The sequence below is a fragment of the Homalodisca vitripennis genome, chromosome 2, assembly GCF_021130785.1.
Source record: "Homalodisca vitripennis isolate AUS2020 chromosome 2, UT_GWSS_2.1, whole genome shotgun sequence".
NCBI classification, from domain to species: Eukaryota; Metazoa; Arthropoda; class Insecta; order Hemiptera; family Cicadellidae; genus Homalodisca; species Homalodisca vitripennis.
This window is the reverse complement of record NC_060208.1, coordinates 99,730,755-99,744,817: the sequence shown is the minus strand read 5'-3', so window position 1 is coordinate 99,744,817 and position 14,063 is coordinate 99,730,755. Positions and strand designations below refer to the sequence as shown.

The 14,063-nt window shown below is 34.1% G+C and overlaps 1 protein-coding gene across 1 annotated transcript; it reads right to left on the bottom strand.

Annotated features, from left to right (window-relative positions):
* Nucleotides 1-1,154: 1,154 nt before the first annotated feature.
* LOC124354431 (histone-binding protein N1/N2) lies at nt 1,155-14,063 on the bottom strand. Its single transcript, XM_046804876.1, has 2 exons — nt 13,675-14,063; nt 1,155-3,063 (listed from the first exon to the last, which is right to left on the bottom strand). The coding sequence occupies exon 2, from the start codon at nt 3,060-3,062 to the stop codon at nt 1,824-1,826; it is 1,239 nt and encodes a 412-aa protein (XP_046660832.1). The 5' UTR covers nt 3,063; nt 13,675-14,063; the 3' UTR covers nt 1,155-1,823.

Genomic DNA, 14,063 nt, shown 5'->3' with positions numbered 1-14,063 from the left:
GTTTTAATATTTATATTAAAAGATATTTTAATAAATTAAGATGAGACTATTGCTATGACTGCACAGATCAATAAATTCAATAAGATTGAGTAAGAAATGTTAAAGTCCCAATAAATCCCTCCATTTTTGACTTACAAGGTAGAATACGTCAAAAATTGTGTCATATACATAACAGGCTTCATCACAATTTCAGTCTAGCTCATTTCATTACTCTACATACGTTACTATGTCACTGATTGTACTTATTTAGTTTGATAACATTGTGGTTACTCATAAGAACCATGTAAGAATGTTTGCTGATGATGTTCAACCAAATCCCATAATGACATGTGCCATCATCAAACTCAATGTTACTTACATATAAAGTTTCACCCAATGCATGTAGAATATTCCAGTTTAAACTGACAAAATAAAAAAGACATCTTTATGATTTTCAATAGGTGCAATGTGATGATTTTTTTCATGAATCTACAAAGTTTGTTAGTGATTTAGACAATATACAGATGGTCATCAAAGACATCAGTGATGTTGCTTTGGGTCTACTTCTGTGAAGACAGACAGTGACATTGTTAAAGTTGATCAAATTATTTTGAAAGGTTAAATTCTGGTAATCAATACAATTCCAGATTTGTGGATATGATTACCAAAACATTCAACACAATCTTTATATTTTTAACATGAACAAAGCGTGCTCAAATGTGATAAGAATAAATGTTCTTAATTTTGTTTTATTTATAATTCAAAACAAATGCTATTGATGCACTGGAAGGGACCCTGTTAGCCAATGCAAATCAAAGTACAAATATCCAAATCAACATTCAAGCAATAATATTTAAGGGAATTTACACATTGGTTGGAGGTCTGAAACCTAATGAGTAGAGTCTCAATTTGCAGGACATCCACGCATAGATTAGAGATAATGCCCTTGATTACAGTACTTTATTTTCAAGATGATTCAGAACAAGTATAAAATTTATAACCCTACGAACCTGCCTTCAGAAATATGCCCTATAATGTACAATCTACAATCCAGATAGTTCTAAGAGGAAAATTTGAATCTGTTTGAAGTAATAAAAAGTGACATGGTTATAACATACTGAAAATGGAGTGAGCATAATAAATATCTAAAGGGACAATGGAAAAGTTGTAAATAATTCACTTTTAACAAAGTTGGTATGCTGTATTTTTATCCAAATTTCATACATTGTTTTTTTATCCGGTGATTTTTCAAATAATTTAATTATTTAATACAAAATCGTCAACTGCAAGTAAATTATTAAAATAATTTGCATTTTGTACACAAATTAACAATTTAAAATCACCAGCTTTATTATAAAATTACAATTAAATTTAGATATATTATTTCAACCAAATTTACTAGCTTTCAACTTAAATTAGGAAATGTCAAAAGTATGTAATAATTATAATAATGCTTTGCAATGAATAGGAAATTGAATTTGTGTTTTGACAAAACAATAATGGTTATGAAACTTCACAGAATAGATTGTGCCGAACAAAATTAAAACAATAATCGCAGCATTACTAAAAACTAACAGTGCATTTACAGAATATACAAAATACATTATATGACTATCATTCTAAAATAAAGCTAGCACTTAATTACTTGAATATTTTTATAGTCTCTTTGACAACACAACATCCTCTAGTTATTACCCTAAGATTTTTATGTAAAAGAATATACTTAATACAAAAAATGTCTTAGTAGTTTACTTAGAAATATACATTCATTCTTCACATAAAATGTCAAATATATTACAACAAACCTGCATTACAAAGTTCAGATCACTTAAGAGAACAAAACATTATTTTTTAACCTCAGTCGTGCAAGCTTTCTTTACAACAGGTTCACTGGAAGTATCCTCTTCAGGTTTTCTCTTCTTGCGAACAAGATGAGAGATATCTGTTGCAGGTTTGGGTGTGCTACCATTGGCAATGGGAGGAGCAGATGATGGTCCAGCACCATCACTACTTTGAGGCTTCTCCTTCAGTGTTTCCATCACACCTTTGATAGTCTCCTGTTTAAAATCTTCCATATCAGATATTTTCGCTTTAATTTCAGGCAGTAAAGCTTTGATTTCAGCCACTTCTTTTTCAACAGAATAAAATGGGTTTCTTTCTGTCTCTCCTTCCGGCGCTCCCTTTTCCTCCAGATTCTTTATCCTCATTTCTAAGATATCACTGGAAGTTTGGAAGTTCATTATTGCTTCATCAAACTCATTACATAGCGAGCATGCTACTCCTAGTTGGAAATAAGTTTCCGCTATGTCACGATGATCAGGGGGAAGAATCTGCTTCTGAATTTCAACACATCTTTTCATGTCTTCAATGGCATTATTGTAGTTTTCTGACTCCAAAGCAACTTCACCGAGGTAGAGATAAGTCTCTGCTAGTTTTGCATCTGAATTTTGGCGCTCATAGATTTTCTTGGCTAGTTCAAAAACCTCCCAGGCAAGTTGTAAATTGTCTACATCCTCCTCCTTTTCTTCATCAGCTCCATCTTCTCCATCTTCAACAATTTTTGTTGTGTCAATAGTTTCATCTGCAGGAGACTCTTCTGTTTCTTTTTCTTCACTTGTATTTTCTTTTAATTTTTCCTCTTCTTCATTTTGATCCGATGTTGTCTTATCATCTTCTGCTTCATCTTTTGGCTTATTCTCTCCCTCTTCCTCTCCATCCTCTTCTTCTTCTTCACTGTTTTCTTTCTCTGGCTCGGTACCTAGTACATTGCTCTCTTCCCTTGCCAGTTCCAGAAGGGCACGGCCATAGCTGAAGTAAGCATCCACACACTCATCTGCCAATTCTCCAAACATCTCAGACAATTTGGCGCAGGCATCTCCAAGAGTAGCCACAGCATTGGAATAGTCCTTTATGAAGAGATGGCGTTTCCCCTGGGCAAGGAGGATTTCACCTTCATTTTTTTCTGGAGATTTCTTCTCAGGGCTCGTGGAAGAGATACCATTTTCAATTGTACCATTTGTCTGTGACTTGGCACTTCCAGCTTCTTCTTCCACACTGGAAACTGTTCCTGTTACTTCAGGCATTCTAGAAACAGATAAAACAAAATATTGAATTTACCTAAATTTTGCTTCATCAACAGTAAACACTTGGTTAAAAAGGTTTTGACTCTAACACTTATACAAAATGGTTGAAATTGAAAAAATTTAACTATGAAGAGTTTAATGAAACACGTATTTCCAACTTTCGTGACATTATCCATTGTTATGCTATAAAAATCTAACACATCAGGGATTGGAATCCATCTTCTTCTGCAGGTGTTAAAAACCTTAGTTAACAATATTAAGTTGTATGTTAAAAACATTCAAGTATATATTTGTGGTTTATAGCAGTCAAAAGAAGCACAAACTGGTACATTACATCAAATGTGCCGTGTGGAAAGGAATGTGACAATGTTTACTCTTTTATCAGTCTCTGAACTTCTGTGGTGTGTAAAGGCCAAGTTTTGTGCAGTTAACCAGAACTATGTGCTTTAATGGTATTGTTGTACAACTTATTCTGTTGTCAAATCTTAAATTTGCAACATAATGATTTGTTTGCTTAACCATATTATGGTTAAGCAAACATGGTTATTATGGTATTATAGTTTATTTGACACCTGAAGAAGAGGATAGATTTCAAACCACAGAACAAATGTATTTTTGTGACATACAATTTACTTCTGACTCCTTGCAGGGCAACCCCCCTGACATGACAAAAAAATTGTAGTTACTTTAAAAAGTAGATTTATAGGTGCAGTAATGATGTATTTAAGTTTCATTGTTTTATCTGTAATCGTTCGGGAACTATCAGGCCCATGTGGGACTTTTTATACACTGTATATACAGCGTGTTCACAAAAGGATATTACAAACTTCTGTGGCTGATAGTACTCATCTTCTCAACCAAAAAATGTTATATAAACATAGGTTGAGAAATGTCTCGTTTAAAAGATTCTCATTTCTAAAAATTGTTAGGCTAAACACCAAATTTTTCAATTAGGTTTGAATAGGTAAGGGGGAAATAAAAAAAAAATTTTATTTAATATTAACAAAAAGGTGTCTGTTGAAAATTTTTTAAGTCAAATAACAAAAAAACCAGTATAATTATAAAATATTTACTAGACACCAATTATTTGAACAGTTTCATTACAATTGCAATAGTACTGGTTTCAATGAAATCCGTCAATCCATAAGTGAGCAAGACCACTTTAACTCTTTGAAGCACAAATATTTTCACTATATAAAACTCTATCAAGCACAGGGTTTTTTTTCCTAAAATCTGTATATTACGTAGGTTTTTTTTTAGAAAATTCTAGCATTACTCTTTATGAAAAAATTGTTTTAAAAACATTATACTTTCTGTTTACATTTTATGACATTGTGAAAGGTCAAGCTGTGCTAACCACTGTGCCAATGGCACATTACTCTTAGTGGTTAGCTATACTAACCACCTATTTCTGCAACAATAACATACGATTTCAAGGACCTTAGAAGGTTACTTAATTAGACACACAGTTATTCAACAGGTGTTTTATTAATTACATAAAACTAAACTTACGATAATCACAAGAATAAAAGTCAAACATGGTTTTGTTTGCCCCCAAAATCTAAAATTTTTTATCCAAAGTTTACTGAACATTTATTTTTGGTGCTTTTGTTATTCTTGGTAATGTTATTTGAAGCAGAGTTGTCCTGGCTTATGAGAATTGACTGTGTTAGACGATCGCTGACTTTTAGTAGGGTGACCTGGAGTGGAAGATAGACCTGGTATGGCTGAAGGTTGGTGCTCCCCTGTAGAAGGAGAGTAAGTTGTGTCTGGGGTATGTGCTGTCCCCGATAAATCAAAACAAGACGCTGTCTTTTGTAATTCATCAGAAGCAGAGACTAAGGATGAGTTAAAACCACGTGGTGCTAAAATCTCATTATGTATGTATTTAACTATAGTGTCAGATGAGGAAATAGGACTGTTAAGTAACAATTCTTTAAAATTCTGAGTGAACTTATTTTGTTAGGCTTACCAGTCTCATTAGGCTGGAGAGAGTAGGTTTTTGTAGGAATGGACTAACTAGGACTTTGTCTATTACTTACAATATGTATATCATTATTTGATAGAATATGTACTGGAGACTCCTCCTGTTCTGATTCATCCGAAATAAATAATAAAAAACGGGAGTATTCCCATTTTGGATGTTTTTCAGGGGGATACCACATTGAGTCTTTATCTGTGTCATTGGATTGATCACAATATGAATCTCTAAGTATTCTGTGATCGATCCACTATCCATAAAAAAATAGTTCAGAAAAATAATAAATGTTTCAATCTTTACAATTAGGTTAGGTCTACCTTAAATGCATGGTAGTCAGTGCCACTGATCACTAGTTTAAAACATGAAAATAATAGTAAATTGATCATTTATTAATTAAACACTAAGAGTACTCACTTCCTGACATCACTACATAAAAAGTGACAGCACAATCAAATGCCATACATTCAATATTTAGTACTCATTATAATTAAAGTACATTACGTCTTAATCAGAGTTTTCACGGTCGAGTGGGGACTCTGTTTACTTCTAATTATTTGTTCATAATTTTCAACTTTTTAAAATCAATGTGATAATTTTATTTTAACCACATTACGTAAAACCACTTTTAACAATTTCTTTAAATAGCATGTTTCCATTTAAAGAATTTGTAGGCAGTCGCAAACCATATTGCGTAAATATTATTAGTGTTTTAATTTTAGGTTACATTTTTGTTAGTACAGTGATCTAGGAGACCAGCAGAAATCGTGGTTTGTGAATGGGGTAGGATAACAAGTTAAGGAGGGGTAGATTTATGAGGAGGAGTTATCAAGGTGTTAATGTTCACTTTGAGCTGGAAGAATAGGTCTACCAACCACATTTAGAGGTAATTTAAGAGTTTTTCAGTACTTTTACTGGTTTTCATCGTAATGGTCACAGTTTTTACCTCCTTGATAAAGATTATTCATAGTTTTCTTTTATTTCAGTTTTGTTTGATATTGAGTAACTTCTTTGGGCATCTCGAGGCTGACACTCGCCTTATGCACAAATGCTGCAGGATCACAAAAGCTCCACTTTTGGTCATTGGTAAATCCCAGAAACCACGAGCGTTTAAAAACGTAAATGTTTCATCGCTTCCTGTGTTTTATCGTGCCCAGAAGGCAGCATGGATGGATGCCAACATCTATAAAGACTGGTTCGTAAATGAGTTTGTTCCAAAAGCAAAAAATATTTAAAGGAACGTAAATTACCTGAAAAAGCCATTCTAATCTTCTGACAATTCAGACACACACCCACCTAATCTAGAATGTGAAGAAGCGCCCGGTATAAAATTGGTTTACCTTCCAGCAAACGTCACAAGTATCATTCAACTTATGGACCAAGGAGTCATAGAATGCTTAAAGAGACGTTATCGGCGCAAACTGCTTTCAGAAATTTTGGGGAAGATGGACTTGGTGAACTTATATCAGCTGTAAGCACTTAACGGCTTAAGAAAATTTAGTACTAGAGATGATCATCTTGAAGAGAAAAATGTTAATGAATGGGTGACAGGTGACGACGACCTTGAAAAAGATTTTTTAGTAACGATCAAATTGTAGAAAAAGTTATTGAGGAGGCAAGTGAACAAGGCATTCCAGAGGACTCAGACAAAGACGATGAGGGAAAAAAAGCACTTGTTGGCCGCAATGTATATTGAGCAGCAAGAGCTGTCGACAGCTGTAGATGTGGTGTTCATTAAAAAGTGGAGAGACTATGCCTTCATAAAGACAATGGAGAAGAAAACACAAAAGAAAATAACAGATTTCCTTTAGCATTTACCGGATATTTAAAACTGTTCTGTTTCTGTGTCTAAAATTACCATACTTCGGAAACAAAATGTAAGTTTTATTTTTATATTTTTCTTATACAATGTAGTACAGTATAACTTATTGTAATTATGTATTCTATATGCCATTGTTCTTTAAAATATTAAAAAAGTACTTAGGTTTTCAGTAAAATAACCTTTTGAATTAAATACATGTTTGTTTTTTTTACCAGTACAGTATTACATAGTTGGTACATACACAGTATACCAATGGTCGTCGGATTAACCGGCTAAACCGCTTTCCGGCCGGCGGTTTGGTCTTGTAATGGCCGGTTAAGAGGGCGTCTACTGTACCACATTTAACCTTCAAAATAGTTAAAAGTAAGTAAATGTTACACTTTCGTTAGTTCCATTTTATATATACACATAACCTAGATTGTTTTTTATTCACCATTAAGTTATTACTTTTTAATGTATGAAAACAGCCAAACTAGACTGTAATTTAAAATACCTTAAATGTAATTTCGTTTAAGTAGTCATATCGAGGATTCGTTACTCATAAATATCGATGACTCAATAATCATGAATAGCCTATAAATAATTTGAGTATAGGACGCCTATTATACTGCATCCTATCTTCCTTTTCCTGGTTGATTAGATTTGGTTGCATAGTCATTGTTACTCTACTTTGCGGTGTTTGAAAATGATGTTTTTCTGCATATTTAATATAAAAGTTAGGGTTGTGAGTTAACTTTAAAGTATATTACTTATTATTGTGTCAGAAATTACAGAAAATGTGCTGTAGTCTATAATAAGCGGCCACCACTTCAATTGAATAATTTATTATCATGATTATCTAAACAATCGTAATCTAAGTATAGAACTGAATTACATTATAGGTATTTAAAATACAGTTCACCTGTTTTTTATATAAAAAAGTAATAATAAAACACTATCCATGATATGAATATTTAGGGCCTTTATGTTTAGATTGTTGCGGTGGAAGCTTATCATACTGCAGCCATAAAAATTTAACAAATAAAACAGTATAACATTTAGTTACTTTTAACTGTTTTGAAGGATAATCGTGTCTGAAAGCTTGTAACATAAATAACACATGTACATCACCATTGAAATTGCGGCCATTACTAAAATATCATACAAATGATTATACTCTGTTGTAATTAATTTGGGCTGGAGCGGCCACCATCACAATCAAATAATCGATATTCATGATCATCACCATACTATAATGCAGCTATTTTATATTTTAAGTTACTGATTGGTACCATCTCAAAGGATTTATTTTCATTTGTTGCAATCTGTGCAGGTCTGCCGTAGCTTTAAGTGGTAATTAGTTATGTCTTTCAAATATTAACTAGCTCTAACTGTTGTACTTGCCTTTTACTGTGCTACCATTTGGTAAATTTTAATTTTCTCTAGAGTAATGGATTTTATTACTAGAACTCTGTTTTAACTTTAAGTAAAAATGAACCAGTAAAGACATAACTAGTATTTACTATTTATATGTTTTGTCAGGCCTAGTCGCAATTTGACTTCAACTGTATGAGTGAACAACTCGTTTTTGTTGCAATAAAGCTTTGATGTAGAGATGGGAAATACTGTTATTTGTCAATAATCTATTACCAAAATAATGTGGTTAGTTGGTATTACATTCCAGTAATATGTTACAGTGGTAACATGTTACCAGCCGACTCACGCTCAGTATTAGCATCATGCGGCTACTATTTAAACATAGTATACGAAAATTTAAATAAGTTAGTACAATGTAATTTTAGACTGGTAGACTACTTAGAAAGTAATAATTAAACTGGTTATTTAAAATTTTCACTGCACAATGCAATTAATTATTGTTTAGTATAATAATATCTTAACTACCTCACTACAAAATAATATTTATATTAGTAGACTACTTTTATATAGACTTATAATTAAAAAAACAATTGAATGCTGAATAAATTGGGAATGTGTATATTTTTCAGGAAACAAGTCTAGGTACTTTGGGATTATACCGACCACACCCAGACATGAATCGTTATTTGACATTTTGCTTCTACTGATTACTAGATTAGCGTAGAACAATATTTCATCAATATAAAATAGGAATTGTCTTATCGCAAACCCCTCCCCATCCTCAGTCAGAGGTCAAAGTCGAGCGGTCTAGTAGATAACGTGATTGCAGAGTCTCGCCGCCCATTCAGCTGGTGCGTCACTTTGTTGTACTTCAGTGTTTTACCTCTACATTTCTCCAAACACAAAAATTCAACAAAAACAAACATTACCAAACTAAAACTAAACTCTTTATTGATAAAACACTCAAAACTTGTTTTTATTCTTGATCACATTCCGCCACCCAAAATGCGAGTGCCTCCGGCCAATAGCGCGGGCTTCGGCAGCACCTGTGGTGCTGCCCCGCGCTGATGTCAACGAAAGAAAAATATCCCTCGAGATAGTACCTATCAGTAAAATATCAAATTCTACAGGGGCTGATCAGAAATATAAATTGAATTGTAATGGAAAGGCAATTATGTACCGTGCAAATCATGTGATCCCGTGCGGCCTGCCGTAATTGGGATTCTCGAGAAAGATAAGATAACAGCGACAACAATACCGATCACAATATCTGGAAACGCTTGCAAGTTTGTAATTTTGTAATTAAAGAGTTGTTTTTTCGTTTTATCATGTTTGTTTCTATAAATTTATATTTTTGTGTTCTTCATACTGGTGTGGTCGGTATAATCCCAAAGTACCCAAGTCTACGTTTCTCTTTTGATAAATATATTTATTTATGTCAAACTAATATTTTATTCCCTGCCCCTCCCACACCATCCAGCTCACTCCACTATATTATTGGTTTCTCAGTAATGAAATACCAGAAAAGCGTGTCAGAACTGGTCCGTTCCTAGCCTCATTGCTTGACGATAATAGCCTCGGCTGTTACTGAGCAACCTAAAACCAGACGTTATGAGAACGCCAAATGATTCAGCTCACCTGTAACCACAGAGTTGGCATCCTTCAGGAGGATTCGCTCTGTGGAAGGTGTAATGAGCAGGAGGAGACTGCTGAGCACCTGATCTTTGATTGCCCTGCAATAGCAAGAGAGCGGTATGCCATCTTTGGTAGTTTGGACAGGGGTGGTGAATTTTCCCAGGAGGACTTGATAGGTTGTTTTCAGCGGTTTGTTGAACTGCTGAAGTTGTAGACTGGTGGGCCTCATGGTGTGTTTCCGGGGTGCACAAAAAGCCCTTGAGGCTTAAGTGCATGGCAGTAGGCCGCCCCAAGGAAAAAAAAAATAAATAAATATACAAAAAAAAGAATAACAGGGTGTTACTGGTAACACGTTATCCAAGTAATAGGTTACCACTGAATAACGATGTTACCGAAACTAATACGTCATGTACAGCCCATCTCTACTTTGACGTTGAATTAGCCCGTGTTAATGATCACAGGCATTACTGCCAGCCCACTAACTACTAACTTAATTCCTTTTTAAGAGATTTCTCACATTTTCCAAAATACAACCATTTCCTATTATTTTAATAAATTACTTTTTAAGCCGGAAATTATAAGATTAAAGGCCAACCTGGAAAATCACGAATTTGACGTTATCAACGGTTCTGCTCATCCTCCTGAACAAAACATAACAGGTTTTAGGGGGTGCAAATAACAAATAACATGATTGTAGACGGTATATACATAAATAGTTAAGTTCTTAATGTTTTAATGTTCCGTTTGTGTGCTGTGTCTGGATATCTGTAAATATTATCTGCGGCTGGGACTGATAGCGTATTTGTTATCTGAGTGCTCCGGGGTAGAAATCAGTGCTTCACAAGATATTGTGTACTGTAGGTTGGATCGAGTGAATGCGTGACAATCATGGACCAACCATCCACTAGTTCGACCAATCGTAGTGAATTAGTGTGTCAGAGTGTTCAGTCGGACATGTTAAGAGTTAACGTTTCGACCAAAATGAGATTATTTACTTTTTAATAGAACATAGAATTTTTAATGAATATACTTGTTCGGCGTGCAGTAGCATATTGTTTTTAAATCGGGAGATTTTGATGTTTCGTTTTGACAGAAAAATTCGTAAAAGTTGTAATTTTTTTTAATCGGCCCGAGCAGGTTCCTTTTTTAAAGAACGCGCTTAGATATAGACATATTTTGGATTGGTGACCACGTTGTTGCATTTGAAGCCACCGAGACACCGCTATATTTCATTGGAGTTTGGCGTTTCTGCACATTCTGTGGAACACATTAATGGTAAGTGTTCCCTATTAATGTCAGTTTATATATTTATATTACAGGGTTTTCATGATTTATTAAGTTTTTTAAACTGTACATAATTGCCTTTTACTGATAGGTACTATCTCGAGGGATGTTTTTCTTTCGTTGACCTTCGGTGCTGCCCTACACTAATGGCAGGAGGCACTCGTCTCAACTCAATAACAACTAATTAATTTGTAGCTCAAAATTAAGAAAAACATTATTCATTCTGCTCATTTCAGTATTATTTTTCATTTACGTTTGCAAAGATGGCGCCGCATCCGATGAAATCATCACGAGGTTAAATCATGGTCACAAAAGGTCACGTGACACCCGACGTGGATGTACAACATGGAAATATTGCTCGGCACGTGAACAGTTGTTCCATTTTTAATGTTCTAGAACTTTGTTATTTCTCATTACCACCCAACTAAATCTTATATTGTTTTGTTCTGTAATACAATTCCAATAAGTTAATAACACGAAACTCGTATTTTGCCGCTCTGGTTGTTTTTTCAATTAATACCTTTAAGCCTTTTTTTCTCTTGAAAAACCATCAAATATTGGGCTACAGTATAATAAGAGGCCACCACCACAATAGAATCATATTTATGATTATCTAAACTATAGAAACAATGTTGTGTATCTATAAAATGTAACGGTAAATCTTAAGATCAGCGACTACCGCTCCGATCGCCGTAATTTTTTGCATACTAACACAGGTTAACGTAATTTTACTGAAAAAAATAGTCCCGATTATCGCCGTAGCCGTTTACCCCCTCCCCAAAAAAAATTTGAAAAAAAAAATTTAAAAAAACCTGACTGACAGTGCATTTATTACTTTTTTTTGGTGTTATTAGTTCGTAGGGCAGTAGTCCAGGTACTACTTCTAGTATAAACTCGTCTTATCTTATCAGTGATAAACTTACACGCGCCACTTATCTTTTGCCTGTAATGAAACCTGCCTTAGTTCTGTCTGAGTTTTGTGTGTATAAGCAGTCATGGCGTGATCTGGGCTTGGACTTTGCAAGCTCGAGTTAATTTTTTTTCTAAAAGAGCAAGCAGCGCAAAGCGCTGCGCAGCGGGCAAGCATCGCGTGATCTGAGTTTTGAATAGGCAAGCTAGGGTCTTTTTAGCGTGTGACAAGAACCATTGCACGCCATGTCCATAACTTCACTTATTATTCCTTGTCCATGTGGGTTTGTTTGTTTACGTCTGGCGGTCAATCGAAGTCGTCCTATAGGTCATGTGATCCGCCCGGCCAATCGGAAACTTTCCTGTTTGTCACGTGACTACTGTCAACTCATCAAAACGACCATGGTCGGCCATTATTTTTAGTTTGATAGTCGAAAATCTTGTTATTTATGTGTTTTGTATTGCCAACATTGTACTGCCGAAAAACTGGTTTTTATGTTTGCGATAATCGGGACTATTTTTTTCTGTGAAATTATGTTAACCTGTGTTAGTATGCAAAAAATTACGGCGATCGGAGCGGTAGTCGCTGATCTTAATATTTACCAATGTAACAAATAAAACAGTTTAACATTTACTTACTTTTTACTGTTTTTAAGGATATAGCCTTACTAAGATTCTATTGTGGTGGTGGCCTCTTATTATACTGCAGCCTAATATTGTAAAGTGGCTAAATTAAACATTTTGGTTACTAATCAATGAAACATGTGGAATGAGACTTCCCATTATTAAATATCGGGTACGGTCCAATAAGCGGACCCGGTTTTTTATATCGAAATTGGCAAACGATATTACTTAATCATAACCATCGATATAATCAATCGATACTGATGAATTATTTTTAACAACTTAAATAATCTATATGAACAGCTGTAAACACTTTCAAATAATACAATTAAGGTAATATTTTAAATTTCACGTAACATTGTGTATTAAAATGGCCGTCAATCTTAGGAAGCTTCACGAAATTGCTTTAAAAGACGATAAAATATGTTTTTTATGGCTTCAGGATGTTGGGTTAGTACCTAAGAATCCATTATGTGATATTTGTGGAAAGGTAACAAATGTAACTGTCAGAGGAGCTAACATGGTCGTCTTCAGATGCAAAAAAAGAAGGTAATGGTGGACACAACTTTAGTAAAAACGTTTTCGTTCTGTTTCATTTAGTTAAAGTTATGAGTTTCCCTGATTTTGGTTATGTTCATTTATTATTTGTTATCATTAAATTCACATTTTAATTTAAACATATGATTGTTATTACTTTTATATCGATTGATAGTCTATGATTCGATATGCGAATATTAGGTATCGATGATTATATTCTTCGATATAAAAAACCGGGTCCGCTTATTGGACCGTACCCTAAATATCTAATATTAAAATGTGCAATGTGTGTAAAATTTTCATGTATAGCCTACTACATATTATAATAGGCTAGATCTTCCAGACTGTTACAATGAAATGCCATGTGATACACTCAATGGGTTTTTTTACTGCTAAGTAAATAGCCTAGTTATAGGACTACTCAATTAGAAATGTAGAGTACATGACTTAAGCTATAGACTACTTACATTGCTTTTGTTAACACCACTATATATGTATCCCCTCTCTGTGGTAACACTCAGTTCATATAACAATATTCAGTTCAAATATCTAATATGGATATCTAGGCTACAGTTGAATTGGATAAAACAAATTCTAAACTAGTTTACGTTCACTACTGACACCACTTTTCAAGCAAACTCCTCCTTCAGTTTCAGACGTTACGTTTCCATATAAATCGTCAACAGTTTACTCTCAACCTTGCCAAACAAGTAACGGACGAGTTCGAACACTACAAGTACAAAAACGCTCGACTTCTACTATATAGTTAAACTTCGTTCCTTCTTCCTCACATAACAGTCATTACAGGTAAAAGAACAGTGTTTGCCGGCCACCTCCTGCCTGGTTTGGCGGTTAG